Below are 22,644 nucleotides of genomic sequence, written 5' to 3'. Positions count from 1 at the left end.
ACATTCTGACATCAACTTCCCTTCTTATGTCTTATGTTTACAGTTAGCTTCTTCTTTTTAAAAGAACAGGATTTTTTGGAATAAATTCACAGAACAAGAAATAAGAAGCTGGGCTTGCCCATGGAGTGGGCTCCAGTGGTGTCACTCTGAGACACTCAAGACTTGCACCCTCGTATGACTGAAGAGCCCACAGTTCCGTGAAGAGGGAAACTCAGCCCTTCCTGTCCTCTTCACACCAGCTGGGCAGGTGTAGCACCGCACGCCCACGCTCTCTTCGTGGAGCTAATTCCGCTAAGAGAGAGGTGTCTCCTAGCCCCTTGAGTGACCAGCATTTCTTTCATCTACTTAAAACTAAATGTGATCTATAATCATACAAGGACTTTCCAGGATTCTCAAGAAATAAAGATAGAAGATGGAAAGACAGCATGGTTTGCAAGCTGTTAGTCCTCCTACCTTTTTCTCCAGGTAACCCTGGTGTGCCTGCTGGTCCTGGTGAGCCTGGTTGTCCTGGGGTTCCCATGACACCCATTTCTCCTTTAGTGCCTATGGACAAAAGGAAAATTAAGAACACATCCCCACATGGACCACAAATGGTAAATGCCCAAGAGTCAGGAAAGGAAGAAGTAACCCACGTTTCCTCTAGCGCAATCCAGGCAAAGTTCAGATGTCACTTACCTGGGAATCCTGGAAGTCCAGGAGTCCCCTGCTGTCCAGGAAGGCCAGGGAGCCCTGACTGTCCCGTGAGACCAGGAAGTCCTTGAGAGCCTTTATCTCCTTTGGGGCCGGGCATGTCCAGTCCTGGGAACCCAGGGAAACCCTTCTCTCCTTTGACTCCAGGTGGACCTGAAGTTGGACAAATTGAGAAAATCATTGAATGTTCTAGAATGGGCATTATCATGTAGAGACAGCGTGTGAGCATGCCAGCATTGGGCGCTTGAATGATGCCCAATGTGCAGGATCATCAAGACAGTGGGTAAACCATCTCATAAGAGAAAACCCTTCCTTTTCTGCCACCACAGATCAGCATTACCTCTGTAAATCCCACTCGCCCCAACCAACATAAGCTAGTTTTCACTGACTATTCTGCCCTGTTTCCCCAGTACTAGCATGACCCTAGGATTATAGATGAAGGATACAAAGATGAAGGCAACCAGACAAAGAATCAGTTAGTCTAAACTATCAGCAACTTAGTAAGGCTCCTAACAAGGACAACAGGAAGACACGATGTTAAGTAAAATCTTAAATGTTACTGGATATGTGACAGAGATTTCTTTGGCACACTAGGCAGACCTGGGAGGAAACAACGGAATCTGTGATGCCCGAGTTAAGCAAACAGCCAAACCCAGTTTTACAAATGCACCCCCCTTTTATTTTGGCCAGTGGCTAACCTCCCTTCTCACCCCACAGTTCACAGGCCCTGAGGAAGGGACAGTCACATCACCTGATGACCCTGGTGGTCCTTGCCCTCCGGGAGGGCCCATGGCTCCCGGTGGTCCTACTCCTGGAACCCCTGGTGGACCTGCGGGGCCTTGTACTCCAGGAGGTCCCGGATCACCTGTCAGGAAAGGTGGGAATAAGTTGGAAGCTCGAGGGTATGCCAACTCAAATGCCACCCATCTGGTACGACCAACACAGCCACAAAACCCTCAGGGTCTCCCACCAATCAATACGAACTGAACATACAACAGATGCTATGAGGACACGGAGCAAACAGATTCCCTGACACGGTCTAGAACATTACCTCTGATCCCCTGCAGTCCGGGAGGGCCAACCACTCCGTTCTCTCCAGGAAATCCTGGTCCCCCGACGTTGCCCTTCTCTCCAGGTGTACCTGGAACACCTGGAAGGCCTGGCTGTCCTTTGAGTCCTGGTAGCCCAATGCCAGGTTCTCCCTGGAGATCCCCCAAGAGGCGGGAAGCAAATCAATCATCAGCGTTAGCATTTCTTCCCAGACTTTCCTGCCTCGGCTGCCTGGTCATGAGAGTCTTCACGAAGCAGGCTCTGGATGACTAGCACACTGTCACCTGTTAACACTTGCGTTCTCCAAAGAGAGTGAGGCCAGGACCTGACTGGCTCCGTCACGGGCAGTGGTTAACTAGAGCCCCGAGCCCTTCCTCCTACTTCATTTTCATGTCTTCTACCAGTTTCCCTGTTTCCTCTAACCACCACAGAAAAGATGTGACCAGTAGTCACCCCAGGAGTTCCATCCGGTCTAGGAAGATGTAAAAGACCCTGGAGGGCAAGGAAATGGCCGAATCACACAGCACAAGGCTGGGCCAGCAGCATGCCTGCCCAGGGCACACAGGGCAAGGAGGGGATGTGTTTCAAGCCGTCACAAATGGAGGGAGCTCTGTTGGTGTCAAGCCTGGAACACCACTGCTAAAGGCCCACCAGAGTGGCCCACACAGCTACAGCAACCTTGAATGGGGATGTCCCGTGTGTCGCCCTCCCGGGTGACTTCTCATTTCTTTTCTGACGTCAGCTCTCCTATGTCACTCACAGTTAGAAACACAAACCACCCTGGGGCTCCTAGCACACAGGCAAGAAATGTTCACAAAGCTGAAACAAATGTTTCACCTTCTGCCTCTTGTAGACCATGTGATGAAAAACGAAAACCATCCCACAAGTTTAATACCCAATCAACAAGAATGAGGATCAGGCAGCCTGGGATAGCCAGTACTCACCTTTTGGCCTTGTGGTCCTGGGTTGCCAGGTAAACCATTAAATCCAGGGCGACCTGGACTCCCGGGTAGTCCCGTGTCTCCAGGCAAACCGTCAACACCTGTTTTGAAGAATTGAGGAAATGGTCACAGACATAAGGGCTCTCCCAACACTCTTCACTTGTGTCGGCGGCTGTCAGACTGTCCGAGTGTGGGTTCACCCCGGAGACAAACCTCTTGGCATGTCGGTAAAGGAGTTTCTGGGTAAGGTGGGGTGGGGAGACCCACCACGGGTGGGAGGCATCCCATGAGCTGGGGGTCCCCTGACTTAATGAAAAGGAGAATGGGAACTGAACCCCAGCATCCATCCCTCTCTCTGCTCTCTGACTGCAAATGCAGTGTGAGCCGCTGCCCCTTCTCTCTGCAAATGCAGTGTAAGCCGCTGCCCCTTCTCTCTGCAAATGCAGTGTAGGCCGCTGCCTCACGCTCCAGTGCCAGGCCTTCCCATCACGACTGCAGGCCAAATAGACCCTTCCTTCTCCAAAATTGTTTCTGTCATGGATTTTGCCACAGCAGTGAGAAAAGTAACTAATACATCATGCAGACAGACACAGTGTGTGGCGATGCCAGCTAGGCTACACCTTCCTCATGCACCATCTGTGTCTGGGGCAAACCCTCTATGCAAGATGATGCCGTGCCCACCTGAGGGACTGGAACACATGGAGGGACCCTGCCACAGCCTTCTCTTTCTCAGATTCAAATGAAGCAGACACCGAGACCCTCACCACAGATCAGTCATTGACTGGCAGGGCACCGGTCCCCATGTGGTCTTCAAGCCAGAGTCATAACCCCTCACTATGCCCATCAGAAGTTTGTTTACCTTTGGGGCCAGGAGGCCCGGGAAATCCAATCCCTGGCTGGCCCACAGCACCCTTCTCTCCCGGGATGCCTGGCCGTCCTGGGGTTCCTGGGAAGCCTCGGTCACCTGTGGTGAGAAAGTGGAGTGGTCAGTATGGGAAATGCTTCAGGCAGCCCTGAGGTAACCAGGCAAGCCAGACTTCAACAGTACCTTGTGGCCCTGGGAACCCAGGGGATCCTGGGAGGCCTGCAGCTCCAGGAGGACCAGGGAGTGGGACAACCTTTCCTGCTTCACCCTTTGGACCTGAGGGAGTACAACAGAATCACAGATGTAAATGGTCACATCTCAGCCTCTCTGAAGACAGCGCACAGCAGAAGAACCACCAGTCCCCAGCAGAGACCCTGCACCCTCTCAGAACACATAGGCTGCGGCCACCACTACCCATCCTCTAAGGCACCCCAAACCCTTGCACAGATAAGCCCCTGGGTTTCTCATCTCTCCCTTACATGTCTAGAATCTCTCCCAGAACTATTCAAGATGTGTGTCCCCCAAATGACCAAAATGTTTATTTGACTCCGGATTCCTTAAGAGTTTCACATTCAAGCCACTGAGAGTTGGAAAACCTCCCATAACAAAAAGCAAGGTGGCCCTGGGTCATTTCTTGGTTAGCTTGTCTCAAAAAGGAGAAATAAATAAATAAAAAGCCCGAGGGACGAGCCAAAAGCCTGCAGGCAGCACTGTTTCCACCCCACAGACAGAAGCTCCCTCAGTTGCTTTCCATCTAGCTAGAATGTGCCCCTGTTCACTCAAACACGATGGGCGAGCAAGTGACTGTGTCTGGTCCCACTGGAGCAGAGTCACAATCCCTAGTGCCTGAGGTAACAAAGAAAGATCTCCGCTTTCGGGCCCTACCCCTTCCCAGTTACAGAGTCACTGGAGGTCAGGACACAGCTGTTTGGAAAGAATGAAGGCTCCTCCACATGCACACAGGGGCTCCTCAGCACAGCACTCAAAGTCCAGATAAGGGGACCCTCCAGGAATGGCCAGTGGGCCTCTCACTACAGACTGTGAGAACTGACTGACCCCAGCACACATCTGCTATCCCGAACCCCTGGGGCCCAGCCATTTACGAGTTTATGATCACCACATAAACACAGCTCTGCAGATCAAAGGTCAGCTTTCGGATCCAGAGGCTGACAGGGTCTTGAGGGTAAGGAACTCTCCAGAATGTGGACAGCTGGTCAACAGAACTAGCGACACCTCCTTCTAGACCCTTCTTCCCTGTGGTGACTGGATCTATGAGGAACTACACTATTGATTTCTCACAAAGCTAATTTAACCCTTTCCGTGGCTTCTGCAAGGTGTGGAGGCTGCGAGAACTCTCGACTTGTTGATTTTGAATTCAGAACCATGAGGGAAGGTGACCAAAGTTCCCCTTCTCTGGCTCACTGGGGTTTTCCTAGGCCAGCTCAGCATTTCCCTGCTTCTGCGGGAGTGGCAAGTCCTCCATTAACAAAGCACGGTTAGCAGTGGAGTCACGCTGACTGTGCTAAAGACAGCGTTGACAGCCAAAGGCTCCTCAGAGCACCACGCTTGGACTTCACCGCTGACCACGGGCAACTAATGCCTGCATCCTGAGAGGAAACAATACCCTGATGAGAACAGGAACTGATCATTTCTGGACTATAGTCCTGGCCAGGGAAACCGTCATCAGTGCTGTGGGCACAGAGTTCAACATGTAGCGGCACCTGCGGCTGCAGTCCTGTCCACCTGCCTCCTTAACACGGTTTTTAATCACCCTAAGTCCTCCGTTAGCCTTTACAACTTTTAATTCCTTCCCAGCACGCACACACACACTCACACATATGCACACATGCGCGCGCGCACACACGCACACATGCACGCACACGCACATGCACGCACACGCACACGCACACACACACACTTCTTCCCCTGTGGCAAGCCACTGCTGGCCTCTACCCTCATCATCCAAGGTTGTCTCAGGAATGAGAGGCTCTTTCAGGCGAGTGTGGAGTCACATCAAGCAAACTATGGAGTGTCCACTCACAGAAGGCAGAGGGGTGCACCCCCCCCAGTCCAGCCACCCTCAGCATCCTGGGTGCTGATGACATAGAAGCAACATGTTACCACTGCTACAGACTTCCCAATAGACCCTGACAGAGAGCAGAGCACAGGATGCAGGGGCTGGGCCTCTTTCACAATGTTTATCAACATTCCACGTAGGGCTTGGCACATAAACCCCTCAAAAGACCGTCAGGAAGTGACCTACGTCAATGGGAATATTAAATGGCAATCTGGACACTACAGTTTAGGGCTGAACATCAATGGAAAATGAAGATTACACCGCTTAGAAAACACAGAAGCCAAAAGAAACAGAACATGGATTTAAAACAAACAAACAAACAAACAAAAAAAAACCACATGGCCTCATGTTTCACCTACTTCTACCCGAGAGGCTGACTTTCGCTGACCTGCGGCCTCTGTGTATGAGCTGGCCCATCTGACACAGAACACTGAAGGACTCAGCTCGTCACAGCCGGCTTCTGGGAAGAAGTGCGACAGTGTGCGCCCCACCTCTGACCCCCAGCCAGTCTCTGTGACCTTGGAGCTTGCCCTTCAGGTCCTGAAGTCTCACCTGGAAGGCCTGGAGACCCAGGGCTCCCAGGAAAACCTTCTTGTCCTTTTTCACCAATGGGACCACTGGGACCGACTCCTGGGGGCCCAGGGGGGCCGATGTCACCGCGACTTCCGGGGAAGCCGACTCCGCCAGGGGGACCCCGTTCTCCTTTCAGTCCTACCGAACCCTGAGGAGACAAAAGGCGGGAAAGATTGTCAAGAGACAATATCGACATCTGCACCCACTCCTGTACCACCCACAGCAGAAGAGCGACAAGAGTCTAGCCAGCCGGCACGTGGACCATGTCATGCAGGCACCAGGTCAACTTGGAGGTAAGAAGTGGCCCCCACATCCTCTCCCCAAGCGATCTTCACAGCCAGGGGTCTAGAACCACATATCGCAAACAACGATAGGTGTGCTGTTAACTTTAGAATTGTCTCCCATAGAGGATACAAGTCTCATCTATTCAGTCCCTGAAACATCAGAGAGACACAGCCATCCGTAACCTATTACACAAGTCTAACCACTAACCCCGCATTGACGTATGTCGGCTCGAGGGCCGTGTAGCAAGTTGACGCCATCTGAGAGAGGCTCCACAACTGTGACTCAAAGCACTCATTTCTCTACTCTTTGCAGATCCCCATTTGTAAAACACATGTCCCAAGTCTGGAAATGGACCTACCGGGGAGCCTTTGGGTCCAGGAAGTCCTGGGTGGCCATCTCTTCCAGGGGTTCCCGCTCTTCCCGGCATGCCTGGCTGTCCCGGAAAGCCTGGGTCTCCTTTGTCCCCTTTGAGTCGCATGTCAAAAAATATCTCGCCAGGCTCTCCCTTAGCTCCAGGCTGGCCCATGAGCCCTGGTGCACCTTGTGGACCCTGTAAAAGCAAACCACCTCGTGACACCGGGAACCTACTGTGAGATGCATCAGCGTCAGTCAGTCTTGGAGCTGAGGAGCTACCCTTCCGGGAACAACACATCACTAGATGTCATGTAGATGCTAGCCAGCGGCTCAACGATGAAAGCCTCAGCATCCAAACTCCCCATAACTCACTTCATTTTGATCTCTTTCCGTAAGCCATATCAAAAGGCCCTTTGGGTAGGTGTGTTTCACAACCACAAACCACTGTGTGCTAGCAATGTGTACTCCTCCAAGGAAGAGATTATGAGACCCACTGTGTGCTAGCAATGTGTACTCCTCCAAGGAAGAGATTATGAGACCCACTGTGTGCTAGCAATGTGTACTCCTTCAAGGAAGAGATTATGAGACCCACTGTGTGCTAGCAATGTGTACTCCTTCAAGGAAGAGATTATGAGACCCACTGTGTGCTAGCAATGTGTACTCCTCCAAGGAAGAGATGAGAAGACCTACTGTGTGCTAACAATGTATACTCCTCCAAGGAAGAGATTAGACAACCCACCCAGAGCAAAGTGCATGCAAAAAGTATATTTTTAAAAAATGGGGGTCTGGAGAGGTGGCCCAGAGGTTAAGAGCACTGGCAGCTCTTCCAGAGGTCCTGAGTTCAATTCCCAGCAACCATATGGTGGCTCACAACCATCTATAATGAGATCTGGTTCCTTCTTCTGGTGTGCAGGTGTACATGCAGGCAGAATACTGTGTATATAATACATAAATAATATGCTCCCGTGTGTCCATGTTCTCCACTCCACCTAAGCACTGCTGAGGATGGGACATTACACAGTGAGCCCTCCCGGCACACATAGGGGTGGGGCTTGCAGAGGCTCTGTGGCCTGCTCAAAGTCCGTCTAGTCCTGGACTAATGCAGGAGGAATAGACCTCCTAAAAGTCAAAAGCACACAGGCTAAGGGACAGGGAAGCTGTTACTCAGTCAGCTGTGTCCTGTGGAACCCTGGGGTCCACACACGAAGCTTCGGTGCAAGCTCACCCAAGGATGGGAGGTCTCCAGCTGCTCTCTGCCACATTCTACGCTATTTAAACAGTCGAGAAAGTCCTTCAGCCATGCTATCCACATTTCAAGGGCTCAGACACGACCATCGGCCACTGGACTCCAAGATGAATAGCGACACAAACATAGAATACCTCTGTGTGACAGAGCACTCCACTGGACAGTGGCAGATGGGCTGGGGTAGCCCTGAACTAAAACCTGGACTTGAGATTGCACAAGTCTGAAGAATGGAGAACGATTATTTCAGCCAGCCACCTGCTAGAAATGCTAACTGGGAACTTCAGTGTCTTATCCAATGGGTGGCTCTTTTAACTGGCTTTCTAGTTAGTACGCACAGATATGCACTTTAAAATCCTGGCAGAAACTAGAGAGCACTACAAAGCCTTTCCTTGAATACTCAGGCCTTTCTATCATGCCATATGGCTGTCATTCCAGAAACCATTCAGTGTCGTTGGGGTGATGTCCCTCCTGCGTCTGAAAGGCTTTGGAAGAACCAAAGCTTTTCATCTGTCTCCTTGACATCTGTTATAAAGAGACACCAAGGATTTAGGTGGAGAATCTCAAGTTCTCTCTTTTTTTTAATTTATTTTATGTGCATGGGTGTACACACATGACTATATACTTTTGTGTGCCTGGTACCCATGGAAACCAGAAAAGGGCATTGGATCCCCTGAAGCTGAAGTTGCAGATAGTTGCAGACAGCAACATGGGTGCTGAGAATTGAACCCAGGTCTCGAAGAACAGCCAGTATTCTTAAACTCTGAGCCATTGCTCTATTCCCTTGATTTCTCTAAAAGTGGCACTGATGATGCTAAGATGTCTTAGTAACCTTTTGGGCACACAAAATCCTTATCCAAGATGCTTTTGAAAAGATGCCTCACCCAAAATCTGTTTGCTCCTGTCCCCTGTGGGATCAGTCGCTGCCTTGAAAGCCTGGCACTGGCTGCTTTAAGCAGGGAAGATGGGACAACTGTACTATCTATTTCTGACACCGTCCACATAGTCCCTGGGCCAAGTCAGACACAACATGTTTTGGCCGGTGGCTGAATGCTCCCAGTGCCTGTAAGATCTACTGTTCATTCCTGAAATCAAACACTTGCCTTCCAAAGGCAAAGGTCACGGAACACTAAACAGAAGGAAAAGCCACTGACACACATTTACCTCAGCCTACGTCCCCACTGTCCTATGCCTTCCAGCCTCCAGTCACATGAGGACCACATCTGAAGCTGTGACACAGGGAAATGACCAGCTCCCGAAAGCCGAGGCAAGGGTCTGGGTTCTGGACTTCTGTTCTGTATCCTGGTGACTCTCCAACTGCCCCGCTCCCTCACCTCTTTGTTCTTGCTGAATGTCTGGCTTGGGGTCTAGCCAGAGCAGAGGCAGGAAGGACCCAGGGGAAGCAGGGTAGATAAAGAAGGAAGTGATGAGCACAGGGGAGAAGGAAGTAATGGGAACAGGGGAGAAGGAAGTGATGGGCACAGGAGGAAAGACCCTTTTCTGCCTCTGCTTCAAAGTTCTCACTTCGATCCCCACCGCGGACTGCTACGTGAACTTCTCCGCTTAGAACTGTTTTAAACAACTGTGTCCTCTAATCCCGCCCTCTAGGCACCAGCGCCATTCTGGGACCCAGAGCCAGGCCCTGACTTCAAAAGCAGGAAGCCACTACGTCCTTTGGGCTGCCTCCGTCCTGCTTTGACTCTGGCTCTTCCCTGGCCTCATCGAGCAATATCCAAAAGTGAAGGATTTTAAAGGGTAAGGTCAAATACGCAACTTTAGATTTCTCACAAAGAAGACAAGAGTTGCAAAGAGCGAGAGAAACCGGCAAGGCTTACAGAGCCAGTGGGGGAGGGGGGAAGAAAAGCTTGCAAACAGCCCACGTGTGCACAGTACACATGCAAGGTGAACCCTGCTCTTCTCAGGACAAAGCTGAGCAGCTGGAATTCTGTGCCGCTGAATGTTTCCCTCTTCCTCCTCCCTATCAGTTTCTGGGTTCACCTACAGACCGCGAAAAGACGTCTACAGAACACGTGACAGTGACGTGGACTGTCGCCTCTCTCCTTCCCTCCACAAACGCTCTGAGGCTGAACCCATCCCTGACGAGATTTAGGACTGCAAAGGGGATGCCACAGGCAGTGGTCACCGGTGGCACCCTCTGAACCTGAGACCCAGTGGGAAGGACGCTGTGCCGCCTGGTGGAGCCCAAACACGGAAAGCAAGGAGGTTAGATGGCTGTTGGGACGTGGACTGTGTCCTCTGGGTCTCCCAGGTGAGCATGAATGAAGGATGTACCCGCAGTCACAGGACCAGCTCCTGTAACACGCTGAGCGAGCACACATGAGAATCCACTGCTGTGGTTTCTATGGTGACGACTTCAAACATGGGTATGATCTCCCAACAGTGCACTCACCGGCAATCCTTCAAGGCCATCCCTGCCAGGCAGGCCTCGGTCACCTTTGGCCCCTGGCTGTCCGGGGAAACCTAGAGACAGGAGGATAGCAGCTGTGAGACCGGTCTTCCAAAACCCTTTGCCCCAAGACTCAACCACATCAAAATCTTTCTGGGAAGTAGACTACTGTCTGGGGAACATCCAGGGTAGTAGATAAATAAAACTAAAGCTGTCGAGATAGGCTCAGGAGAGTGATCGTGAGCTATGTTCATAAGTCAGCGAGACAGACAGATGCAGTGTCCGTCCCCCCAACCTGCAACACCAACACCCCGTCAGCTGGCATCTTACCCCAAAGCCATCTCTAACGTGGTACATTCCACACCTTACCACTTACCAATCTCTCCTGGGGGCCCCTGTGGCCCAGGAGGGCCTCGGAGTCCTTCTGTGTCACAAGCAAGGCAGCCTTCTCCTTTCTGACCTGAGGGAAGAAACAAGAAGTGCCTCTTGTATGTTAGTGTACGCTTAACGTGTGATGTGCCGAGCGGAGACTGCGGTGCTGTGAGGATGGACACAGGAGAGAGTGCTTCAGATGCTCCAGCCAGACTTTTCCCTTCCCCAGCATCACTCTGGCCCACAGCACTGCCCGCTAGAGAGGTATTCTCACCTCCATCACACACACACACACACACACACACACACACACACACACACACACACGCATCTCCTAGGAGTCAGAGGATGGGTGGGTGGACACAATTTCAGCTTAAAGAACTCCAGACCCTGAGTCCATAATAACAACAGAGTAACTAATGTCAGTAAGTAGAAAGTGCATGATGAGGGTAGTCACATGGCTGCCCTAAGATGCCCTCTGAAGGTATTTTCCATGCAACATTTAGACTTCTAAAGGGCCAAAATTCTTTATGATCCAAGCCAGAAATGGCCAACCATGGGGCTGGTTTTATGGGGCTCCAGTTTGTTCTGCCCCGAGGTTAACAAGCACATAAATACTGAAATGCCATTGTTTAGTCCGTGTTAAGTCAGTGCTCGCACTGTTCGTGCACCGACAGTCCCCGGTCTCCGGAACCAACTGCTCAAGAGATAAATCAGTGCCCTGCATTGACATCACAGCAAACACTTGAAAGGTTAGAGATAAAACTGAGAGCCCAGAGTAAAGCTGGTTAATCCATCAACAGCAGAGTTGTCTGGCCCGCTTGCGCAAACACTTGAAAGGTCGCCAGTGTCACAAGTATAGGACCCTGATTTGCCTTAAAGAAAGGATGTATGTCCTTTGAGAAGGAAACTCCCAAGCTTTGAATTGAAAGCTTGTGGTATCAGTTGAGACTTTCACACAGCGGCAAGACTGGGTTCTCGATCCTGGGAATGAGGGGAGGACAGTTATCCGGGCTTCAAGGCTGAGTCTCCCCCCTCCCACTCCCCATCACAGGCACAGCATCAGACAACCTCAGCTGAGCTGCGGAGTGCATCTTCTTGGGAGTGGAGGACCCCCAAAGGAAGCAGCAGGGACTGTGCCCACCCTAATCTGACAAAGCCCAAGCCAGCCAATGGGGGAAACGGACCAGCACAAACACAGCTACCGTTTTTTTAAAAATTAATTAAATTAAAATAGCTTACCTTTCTCTCCAATTTCGCCTGTCAAACCAGTCTGTCCTGGAACGCCAGGAGGACCCTGGTCACCAGGTGGTCCAGGCTGACACTCCACAATGCCATCTGAAAGAAATGTTTAAAAACTGTAAGACATAGCCAGGCATTTTCAATGTCTCCCAATCTGACCCTTGATTAGCAAACCAAAATATGTCAGGCTGATTTGAATGCTTTAGAAATTCAATTGTCATTTCTCTCTAACCGAGTCTGTGATTTTTAACTTGGAAAAACAAAACCAACACGGAGAACAGGCCATTCTGGATGGAATGTCTCCAGGATGCCCAGGCCTCATCCTCATTTCCCATATTTCAAAAGTCACAAAACAGACGGAAGTCCCATAAAGCCTCATATAATCTGCCCATTCACCCACCAGCAACTTACACTGGTTCCTTCCCAAAGGAGCCGCCTATCTGGATTCAATCCTTTCCCTTGGCCCTTATCTGTGTTCCCTGCCAGCCTCATCCTGGGAAGTTCCTTCCCAGCAGACGGGCTTGAGTTCTTGGAATCAACATCACCAGAGCTCTAAGCTCATAAACCTGTGATTGACCACACACAGGGGGTCCCACTGCCGACGCCCATCTGCAGCCCACAAAGGTCATCACCCCCAGATGGGGTTCCTAACTGCAGACACCCGCTACAGCTCCTGCTGGTTTTAGCCCAGAGGTACCCAGTACTCTGGAAATCTGACCTAGAACTTTCTTATAATTATTGAAATGAGATCGTGACATCACAATAAGCCAATCGCGAGCTTATACTTCACGCTCAGCTTTTCTTGAAAGCTGACATAGGAAAACCCCATGTGCATCTCCATCTAGTCTGCATTATTGCCCTGACGCGTTCTAGTGCAGTCTGTCCCCTTGTAGCATTATGTGGTCTCTACATGAAGCAGAATACATTCAGCTGTCAATCAAGGTGAAACTAATCACCCTGCTTACCTTTAACCTCCGATGCCAGGAGACTTAGTGCTGGTTAAAGTGTCACTTCCCCTTTAAGCCTATTCTATAGTTAGTGGGGTTTTGGTTTTTTGTAACATAGTTAATTGCATAAAGCCACTCAAGCCTTTACATGGCACTATTTCTAGCAGCAAGCATAGTGCTCACCCAGCTCTGCCCTGAACTCCTGGGAACACATATGGGCACCTACTTGTGTGGCCTGGCTGCCCAGGGGGTCCAGGAGGGCCAGGAGGCCCAGGAGCTCCATCTCTTCCACTTGGTCCTGGTAGAGACACGCCTGGAAATCCCCGGTCACCTTTTTCTCCTCTTTCTCCTGGGAAACCAGGGGCACCAACCTGGTCTGGAACAGGGAACCCTGCAAGGAGAACAGGAGCTCACGGAAACAGCCTACAGGCAGTGTGACGGCCATGCAGAGAGTCCCCCCGTCTATCCAAGATCAAATGTCTCCTGGGATCCTCACCGAGGGGACCGTCTACATAAGCGCAACCCAGTAAGTCCTGAGGTCAAGCAGGACCAGGCTGCAAGACAGGTGAGGCTAGGTCTGGAAATGCAGAGCCCACTCTGTCACTCTACATGCTAAGGTGCTCGGGGGTCATACAAGGTGGCCTGGTGTAGTCCAGAAGGTTGGTGGTGGGAACCCCGGGCAGTACAGCTCAGCGGGTCACATACAGCTAACGTGAATCCCGGTAAAGACAGGACACTGGAAGCCTCCACACAGTACAGAGCAGAAAGAGAAGCTGGTGGACAGCAAGGGGATGCCATGCCATCCGCCTGTCTCAGAGGGAACCACAGCCCAACAGCTGGAAGAACTCTGGCAGAGCCAAGACACTTGCAAGGGCAAAGTGTGCACCCACAGGGCCAGCCCAGAGGACGAATCAGTGTCCCTTGGGAAACATGCATCTGCTGTCCACACGTAAGCCTATGTCTATGAAATATAAAGCAAACACACACCAGGGCACACTGGGCTTTGATAACTAGAGAGATCTGTATGTAATAAGCTGCAGCCTGTCTCATGCACATGCCCAGGGTGTGTGACAAACACACGGGCTATAAACTACACAGAAAGTGCAACAAGAAATAAGGATTCTCACCTGGAGGGCCTGGTGGACCTTGGATTCCGGGGTAACCTTGAGAGGGAAAAAAGAGTTGGACAAAATGAGGAGAGGTTGTTCATGTGGTAGACATTTTCTGTTTCTCTCCATAGTCTAGCCAGTCTAGAAGGCATCCACCACCTAGAAGACCAAACTGGAGCTCCCAGAACATTCCGGGCAGAGACAACGTCTTCAGGAAGCCATGGAGGAAAAGGGATCCTGGGCACCTCATATGACAGTGAGGCTGGGAGCTAGGAAGGACAACTTGACTGCCAGTCAGGCTTCCAAAGGGAGAGAAGGAAGGAGGAGAGGGAGGAGGGGAGGGAGGGGAGGGAGGGAACAAGAAAGCAGACAAGCTGCAGCCTACCTTTAGGGCCCGGCTCCCCTCTTAACCCTGGTGTTCCGGGGTAGCCTCGTTCTCCTTTCTCTCCCAGCGGCATGGTGCCTATCACCTGAATTAAGGCAAGGATCTATGCTGGTAAAGGAGTATAACAGCACACTGTACAGCATACTGTATTACCTCACGGAAAATGGATGCAAAAGGCTAGAGGCGGTGTGTGAGGACGTAGGAAAGGGTCTGGAGAGCTACAGAATGAGTACCAAGGACTGCCAGGCAGCTCTGCTCTGTTTGTACAATGTCCTCGGCAGCAGCGATGGCCTCACTCAAGTCACTAAGTCCTAGTCTAAGATGTGCAAATACATCCAAGCCATGAAATGCATGGCTTGCTTCACAGTACAACAGAGGAACGCCCGTCAGTATCTTTCTGATGTACAGTGCAGAGGCACACACTATTGTTTTCCTTTTACTGGAGAATATTTTATGCCTTTTCTTTTTTAAAAAACCAAGAAGGCACTTCCTGAAAATCACAGTCACAGACCAGGAAGAAAGCATGGCCAACTTCACCCAGAAAAGGAAACCTGGTTCACCATGATCCTGAATTCCCCATAGTGCAGGGAAAAAAACGGCAGATCCAAGTATGGATGCTATTGTTACAGTATCCCTCTGTATCAACTAAGTGAGGGGACACTCCTTAAAGTGCTACCAAGTAGCTTTCTGTATCAGCTGAGGGGATACTCCACAAAGTGCCACCAAGGAGCTCTCTATACTCAGTAAATTGCCACTAAGTAGCTCTCTGTATCAACTAAGGGAGAGGACACTCCTTAAAGTGCCACCAAGTAGCTCTGATTCAGCCATTCTACAACATATACATGTATCAAAAATCACTGTATATTCCAAGTCAATTAAAAAAATAAATAAAGCAAAAACTTTACAAACTAACTAAATAAGACATGTTGGTGGGACTGGGTTGAGATGAGGACCTGCCCACTCTGGGGTGAGCCACAGATGAGGGGCGAGCCACCTGTGTGCTGGGCGCATCAAGGTGTTCAGAGGGCAGCAGTCCTGTTTCTAAAATGTGGCTTCAAGCCCCAAGCCCTTACCCACACGGCGAGTGGCACAGTCCATCACCCCAGCAAACAGGACAGGGGTGCCTACTGTTTAAAAAATGATTTGGAACAGAATAGCTGAAATGATAGCGGATCCGAATACACACGGAGTGAATACTACTTAGAAAACGCAAGTGGTTTTGTTAGACCAGTCAGGTGATGGTTGAGCCGCTTCTCCTACTAAATTTTCCTTGGTGGACAATTGAAAAATGAAAAATGAAAAAAAAAAATTAGGTTTGCTAGGTTACCCATGTGCAAAGCCTTTCGTTTCCAGAGGTAAAAATGATAAAGGTGTGATTATTAAAATCACAGCAAATTATGAATTACTTCATATGGCAGGCACCCACTTCAGCTAAGAGCATCACGCAAGGGGAAGTTGTGGAGTACCCTATGCAACCCTGGGGCCCATCTCAAGCACACTTATACTTACAGATCCAGGGGGGCCAGGAAGTCCAGCTTCACCCTTCTCTCCCTGCGAGGAACATGCACAGTTATTTGCAGCCTGACCATATAGATGACCATGCAAAAAGCTGGCCAGGAATTTTCTGGAAAAATAGAAGTTGGTGCTACACAATCCCCAAATCGTTGTCCTCTCCCAACCTCTCCCCTGGCTCGGTTACTGGGTAGGAGCATGGCTCATCTGTGTCTCACAAAGGTGACATGGAATAAAGATGTCCACACAGTCTAAGAGGAAGGCCGAAGACACAATGCTCACCCTCCTATGTGGCAGCCTCCCCTAAGGACAGTAAGAGAGCCTCGTAGAAGCAGAATTGTCTTCTCTAAACTGCTACAAAGCAGTTTCTAACTCTAATTCCTTAAGGCGATTATATGGGGATTTTCTGTCTGGATTTACCCCGAAAGTTCCAAAATAAACCCCAGTGTTGACTTCAAACAAGTTTAAAATTATCTAGAACCCAATCAGCAGAAGACACAGATGGTAAAAATGTCTATATATTTATGGATGTCCACATAGATTGGAGTCTCCTTATTTTATTAACAAACATTATTAATTTTAAAAAGCGAGACGTAGGCCAGTGAGAAGGCTCAGTGGGTAAAAGTGCTGGACATCAAGCCTGAAGACCTGAGTTCAACCCCAGGACCCACACCTCCACATGTGTGTGCCGGCACACAGTCAACCAATCAACTGATGTTATTTTTTAAAATTTAAGAAGGCAACGTGTGGCCTTCAAACCCATCTTGTAGAAGGAACATGCGTGTGTTCCCTTAGGAACAGGAAGAGGCAGAACTTGGCCATGATTTCTTTTCTTTATATCTTTGCATTTTCCTCTTTATAATCAGGAAAAAAATTAATCTCTACAAAAAAAGACAGAAGCTTGACCAAGCATGTCACATGATATCCTTCTTTTAAATAATTCATCAACCCCATGGAAGTTAGCAAACTGTGTTGCATTCATACAGTGTAGAAACGTTTTCCCCCTTGAGTTCAGACTTCTCTATCCTGGAAAACAAATGAGCAAGCTTCTAGGATGAATGACCCACTAAAGGCAAAAACTCAAAACGACGTCACCACGCACCTGAGGGCCCGGCCGGCCTGGGAGTCCTGGGTACCCGGAATCACCAGGGAAGCCCTAAAGGGAGGGAAAGTAAAGGGTGTTCATCGAGGGGACAGCGGTCCTTGCCCACTCAGAAACTGCAGAGGGAGGAGACTTACCGGACTCCCCTTCTCTCCTTTCTCGCCATCTTTTCCAGGCTTTCCCTGTGCAATAAAAAGGCAGACGTGAGTCTTTCACAGATAACTATGGCCGCACCACGGCCCTGTTCATCTCTCTCCCTTGTGAGGTACAACACAAGCAGAGAAGAGAGCCGCATGGGTTGATGGGTCACCGGAAAGGAAGATGGCTCAGTTTCTGGAAAGCGGAGTGCAGCCGGCTACAATGTCTTAGGCACCAAGGGGTTATTTTGCCACTGGCAGTGAGCACAGGGGCTGATGTGTAAGACTGCTTCTTCCCACACATGACTTCAGGGAGGTGACAAATGGACGCTCCCGGAAACTAGCGGCCAGGTGGATATTCTACTGCTGTGTCCAGACAGGGTCGCAGCCACACACAAGCCTGGCGTGCGAGGGCGTGGGGATTCAGATTTGGTGTCAGGAAGACTGACAAAAACACCTAAGCACCCATTTTGACCACACAAGACACCGGGTAGGTGTCCCCAAGGGACAGGCACAAGGTAGCCCTTCCGAAGCCTCCTTTTGCTAGCAGACTTGGTGGGGTCTGAGGAAGGAATTAGCAAACCCGGCAGATGGACCCATCCTTCCATTTCACTTCTATGAGCCTGGGCATCAGAGGGGAGTGTGCTCACAGTGAGGAGTGGGCAGATCTGGGAAGCACTTACCCGAGGCCCTTGCTTGCCTGGTTCACCTTTCTCTCCAAACCCTGGAACTCCCTTAAGAGACGAGAGCAGAGGGAGTTAGACTCGCTGGTAAATGTGAACACACCGTGAAGTCAGACACACTCTGGCTTTGGTAGGAAATACCAACTCCATAATGCATCGTCCTTCACGTAAAACAACAATGGCAAACAGGACCAGAGTACTCACCTGGAAGCCGGGTTCACCTTTCTGACCCTGAAAGAATTGAGGGGTTGGGTTGAGGAGAGACAGATCAGTACCATCTAATAGCTACATGGACCATCTAATGGCTACAACACCCCAACTGGCTAAATCACCCATCGAACAGTCAAATCTCCCATCCACACAGCCTCTCCCCAGTGACAGGCTTATTTAAGAAACCCTTCATTTGGTAAATCAGCACTGAATAGCCCCAAGACAGCCCAGGACAGGCATTTCTGTTCTCCAGCCTACTCAAGTTCATGGGACAGGATGTCTATAACTTCCCAAGGCAAGATCGTTTATGGCAGATAATCTGCATTTTGATCCAGCTTCTCTTTTTCCCTCAGAATTTGTCCAAAATTAGCGGGCAGACATCTGCTGAATGTAGGTCAGGCATACCTTTTCTCCTGTTGGGGCAAAGTCTCCTTTTTCCTTCACCTGTGCCTGTCCGGGTACTCCAGGGGGGCCACTGACCCCCTGCTCTCCCTGTTCATGTAAAAAGCAGAGGTTAATTAGGTACAAAAATAGAGCAGGAACTGAGACAGGGCGGTAAAGTCTGAAGTTAAACGCTAGCACACTGTCCTCCCACAGCGGGAGCCTTGGCTTCTGTAGGAAAACGGACCAGTGGGTGTCTCCAACCAGAAGTGCGTTTCCCAAGCTTAGGAGCCCGAACAGGCGCAGGGCACAACAGGGCATGTACCTGCACACACCACCGAGTCAGTGAGATCACACACCAGCTGAGAGGATGTTGGCAAAAAAAAAAAGGGATACTTCGGGTGAGCCAAAAACAAGAGAGCCACAGACTTCTTCTTACTCAGGCAGCTTAACAGCCAGCCACACTTGGAATTGAAGGGCAAGTCTACCAGACACGAGTGAGCCGAAGACTTCAACAGTAAACAGCATCAGCCCAGGCTCTGTCCAGACCACGTCGTCTGGTATCCTCAATGGCAGCTGCTCACACCAGCTTGCACACCCAAAGACAGGCAACGACTGTGATAGTGCCCTTTTGTCTAGCCCCGGGACACCACTAGAGAGGACAGCAAGGGACCGAGGGTCCACTGTCTGCCCTTCTTGCCAAGAAAAAGATGTTTGTCCTGTTCTCACCGCCACCCCGCTTCCAAGGCACACATCCTTGGTACCCATCTGGTCCCTGAGGCAGGAAAAATAACAATTACCGCCTACATCCTAGCCTCCTCACGATGGCTGCTCAGAGGGCTGGGCTCAGTAGAGTCACAGGAGGCAAGTTTAAATCTCACTCTTCTGAAATGAATTTGGGATCTGATGAATCTGCTGACTGAGCCCTGTTCAGATAAGGGGACTTGGTGCCCTCGTGTCACTGGGTGCCACAATCTTGGCAAGGTGGAATAAACCCTGTAAGCCTAGCAGATCACCCGCGTCCCCTTCAAACTCAGGAACACGCAGAGGAGCCAATGGGCACTCTCTCACCTTATCACCTTTTGGTCCTTGGAAGCTGGAGCCCATCTGCCCCTGTTGGTTACAAATTACACTTTATTATTAAGGCTGTCTGACACCTTGGCCAGCCATCCTGAAAGCTCCTCACAGACTGGACAGGAGTTAGGTTTCAAGTGATGGTTTTGTCCTACAAACACCATAGGCTTTGCAAGAAAAGCCACAACGGATGCCATGACTGTTCAATGACTTTTACAAATATTATAATATTAAGAATTCATTGATGTAAGGATGTTAAACTCCGGGCTGGGAAAAGTAAGGATGTGATCAAGAAATCCAAAGTAGTAAGTAAGGGATGGGTAGATGGAATCGGAGAATCTCAAAGATGATGACAGTGAGGAGGGGGGGTGGAGTAGTAGGTGGATACTAGACAATAGGAAAATGACTGACAGATGACAATCAATAGAGAGGGATGGACAGACAATACGCAATTCTGACGGGTAGTCCCATAAAGGGGTGAGAATGGGGCAATTTTCCAAAGCTCTTTACAGTAACTTACAGAAGGGATCGTGGTAGTCTCACCACGGTCCTATATTAAGGCCGAGAGTAATACATGAAAAAATATCTTTACCTTTTCTCCAGGAGGGCCAGGAGGGCCTGGGGGACCCTGTAAGAGAGAGCATTTTAGTTAAATAATATTCAAAACTAGCTACGATCTGGAAGATGAAGTACCCCTCCACCCCAAACCAAAATAAATAAGCGGCTTTTGTTGAAGGCGGTCCCCAGTCAGTGGCACAATTGAGACGCGGCTGCAGCACAGGGGTGCGCAACTACTGATGAATTCATAACGGAAGGGACTTGTGGGCGTGGGGGGGGGGTGACTGGAGAATGTGAGTCAGTAGGGTTGACTTTGAAGGAGCCATCTTGTCCCCGCCCACGTTCTCCGTCCCTCTGCGTGTCTCAACTACACCTCATGTCGCCCACCACAATGTTCTGCCTCCCCCTAGGCTCAGAAACCACAGAACCGAGGGCTGTGTGGTTGGAAACTCCCGAAACCCTGAGCCGAGATGAATCTGTCCTCCTTGTAAACTGCTTTCTTTGTATTTTGTCCAACCAGGGAGAAACTAACGCAGTCTTCTATACTGACACCATCCTAAGTCTCTGTTGTTGGCAAGACAAAGTTACGACGCAGACCTATAAAGCTTTGAAAACAGCGAGCTTTGCATCAGGACAGTTATAAAGAGGAATGGGAATCCCTCAAAGGCTATGGACTGCCCCTTGGGTGCCGAAGGCCTGAAGGAACCAGCCAGTGCCTCCAGCTGGAGCTTCCCCATGGGAACAGGATCTTCCCACTTCGGGTGCAGATTTCTACCTTGAAAGCCCAATTCTTCTAGGAAGTAGATTGTGGTGATGCCAAAAAATGGTCCCATATTTGCCAGAAAAGTTCAGAATACTTCCCACAATCATTTAAAGAAAGAAAGAAGGCAAGAAGGCAGGAGAGAGAGAGAGAGAGAGAGAGAGAGAGAGGGAGGGAGGGAGGGAGGGAGGGAGGGAAGGAAGGAAAGGAAGGAAGGAAGGAAGGAAGGAAGGAAGGAAGGAAGGAAGGAAGGAAGGAAGGAAGAAAAAAGCCAGCAGCTCTGTAATATAAAAAGAAAGGCGAACGGGTTCGATTTACACATGTGGAGAAAACAATATAAAAAGAAAAGGAGATTAACTTTTTTTTTTTTTTTGGTTTTTACGAGACAAGGTTTCTCTGTATTGTTTTGGAGGCTATCGGTCCAGCCCAGCCTCGAACTCACAGAGATCCATCTCCCTCTGCCTCCGGAGTGCTGGGATTAAAGGCGTGTGCCACCACCGCCCGGCAGAGATTAACTTTAAATACAAGCCCGAGGCTTTCTGAGAGGATGCCCAGTCAGGTTGCGTGCAGGCCGCAAATGCGATCACCTCTGTGCATTCCTTGCACGCTTGGTTCTTAGTAAGCAGGTCTTTTCACACTAACTTTTCTGTACTGTGAAAATGAGGGAATGAGGAAAAGCCTTCCTCCTTCTACAAAGAGCGTCAGCTGTGCCAAGGCTGGGGGTGAGCAGCCACCCCAGGGCCACCTCCAGGTGCTCAGGTCACCTCAGGGTCCTCTCCAGGTCTGTGCCCCGCTCCAAACTGACCCTTAAATTCTGATATGCCTCTCTCTGCCTCTGCAACCCGTCTCCCCTGCGCAAAGGGCAGAGCCTACCCCCAGGGTCCACAGTATAAAGCACCCTTTCTCACAGATCAGGGAATCGGGAGCTGGAGGTGTCAGCAACGCTTCTTCGTGTCAAAGAGGCTGAACTGAGAACAAGCCACAGGGCAAGATTCCCAGTCAGTCCCACATCTTTGGACTACCCTTGGGACTTACCGGCGGTCCAGTAAACCCTGGAGGACCAACAGGTCCCTGGAGTCCTGGAACGCCTGGTGGGCCCTGCGGATGGATGAGAAGAGAAAGGATTACAATATTGCCGTCCAGCCAGGGGGTGACTTGGTGGGTGTGGGCATCCCAGGCTTACCGGCACCCCAGGACTACCAGGGAATCCTCGCTCCCCTTTCAACGGTATTCCAGGGGTGTAGCCAAGAATTTCACCAGGATCTCCCTAGAAGACAGAAAAAGAGGAAGAAAAGATGCAAATATTGGTAGATGTGTAAAAAACAATTGGAATCCACTCAATACTGGGGTGGGACTGGCCCCAGACTGGGACTCAGACCTGGGGAGTTGGGGACACTGGACAACTTTGAAGATTGTTCCTCGGGCACCATCTACCTTGGTTTTTATTTCTTTTGGTTTTTTGGGTTTTGTTTTGTTTTTTTCTTCCTCTGGTCTAGAGCTCACCAAGTAGACCAGGCTGGATATCAAATAACAGCAGTGGCCTATGCCTGAATCACTTCCCAAATTCCACACATGATTCGCAGCATGCGCACAGTGGGAGATACACACACACACACACACACACACACACACACACACGCTCACACTCACACGCACACACACACACACACACACACACACACGGCTT

General features: G+C 50.2%; 1 protein-coding gene across 1 annotated transcript in view; it reads right to left on the bottom strand.

The window, feature by feature from the left end:
* The window catches only part of Col4a1 (collagen type IV alpha 1 chain), a 105,674-nt gene that overhangs the window by 20,116 nt on the left and 62,914 nt on the right, over positions 1-22,644 (bottom strand). The window contains exons 9-33 of the mRNA XM_040733581.1: positions 22,141-22,224; positions 21,993-22,055; positions 20,232-20,267; positions 19,637-19,678; positions 18,590-18,676; positions 18,179-18,205; positions 17,975-18,025; positions 17,292-17,336; positions 17,155-17,208; positions 16,050-16,091; positions 14,541-14,625; positions 14,174-14,209; positions 13,273-13,437; positions 12,100-12,195; positions 10,862-10,945; positions 10,489-10,559; positions 6,840-7,031; positions 6,176-6,344; positions 3,730-3,822; positions 3,541-3,645; positions 2,685-2,782; positions 1,742-1,892; positions 1,442-1,555; positions 676-843; positions 454-543 (exon numbers count right to left, since the gene is read on the bottom strand). Of these exons, the coding sequence (XP_040589515.1) occupies positions 454-543; positions 676-843; positions 1,442-1,555; positions 1,742-1,892; positions 2,685-2,782; positions 3,541-3,645; positions 3,730-3,822; positions 6,176-6,344; positions 6,840-7,031; positions 10,489-10,559; positions 10,862-10,945; positions 12,100-12,195; positions 13,273-13,437; positions 14,174-14,209; positions 14,541-14,625; positions 16,050-16,091; positions 17,155-17,208; positions 17,292-17,336; positions 17,975-18,025; positions 18,179-18,205; positions 18,590-18,676; positions 19,637-19,678; positions 20,232-20,267; positions 21,993-22,055; positions 22,141-22,224 (2,248 nt within the window). The remainder of the gene's footprint in view (positions 1-453; positions 544-675; positions 844-1,441; positions 1,556-1,741; positions 1,893-2,684; positions 2,783-3,540; positions 3,646-3,729; positions 3,823-6,175; positions 6,345-6,839; positions 7,032-10,488; positions 10,560-10,861; positions 10,946-12,099; positions 12,196-13,272; positions 13,438-14,173; positions 14,210-14,540; positions 14,626-16,049; positions 16,092-17,154; positions 17,209-17,291; positions 17,337-17,974; positions 18,026-18,178; positions 18,206-18,589; positions 18,677-19,636; positions 19,679-20,231; positions 20,268-21,992; positions 22,056-22,140; positions 22,225-22,644) is intronic.

This window comes from Mesocricetus auratus, unplaced genomic scaffold (assembly GCF_017639785.1).
Source record: "Mesocricetus auratus isolate SY011 unplaced genomic scaffold, BCM_Maur_2.0 Super-Scaffold_100031, whole genome shotgun sequence".
Lineage (NCBI taxonomy): Eukaryota > Metazoa > Chordata > Mammalia > Rodentia > Cricetidae > Mesocricetus > Mesocricetus auratus.
Note: the sequence above shows the minus strand (reverse complement) of the source record. Positions and strands in the feature narration are given on the sequence as shown.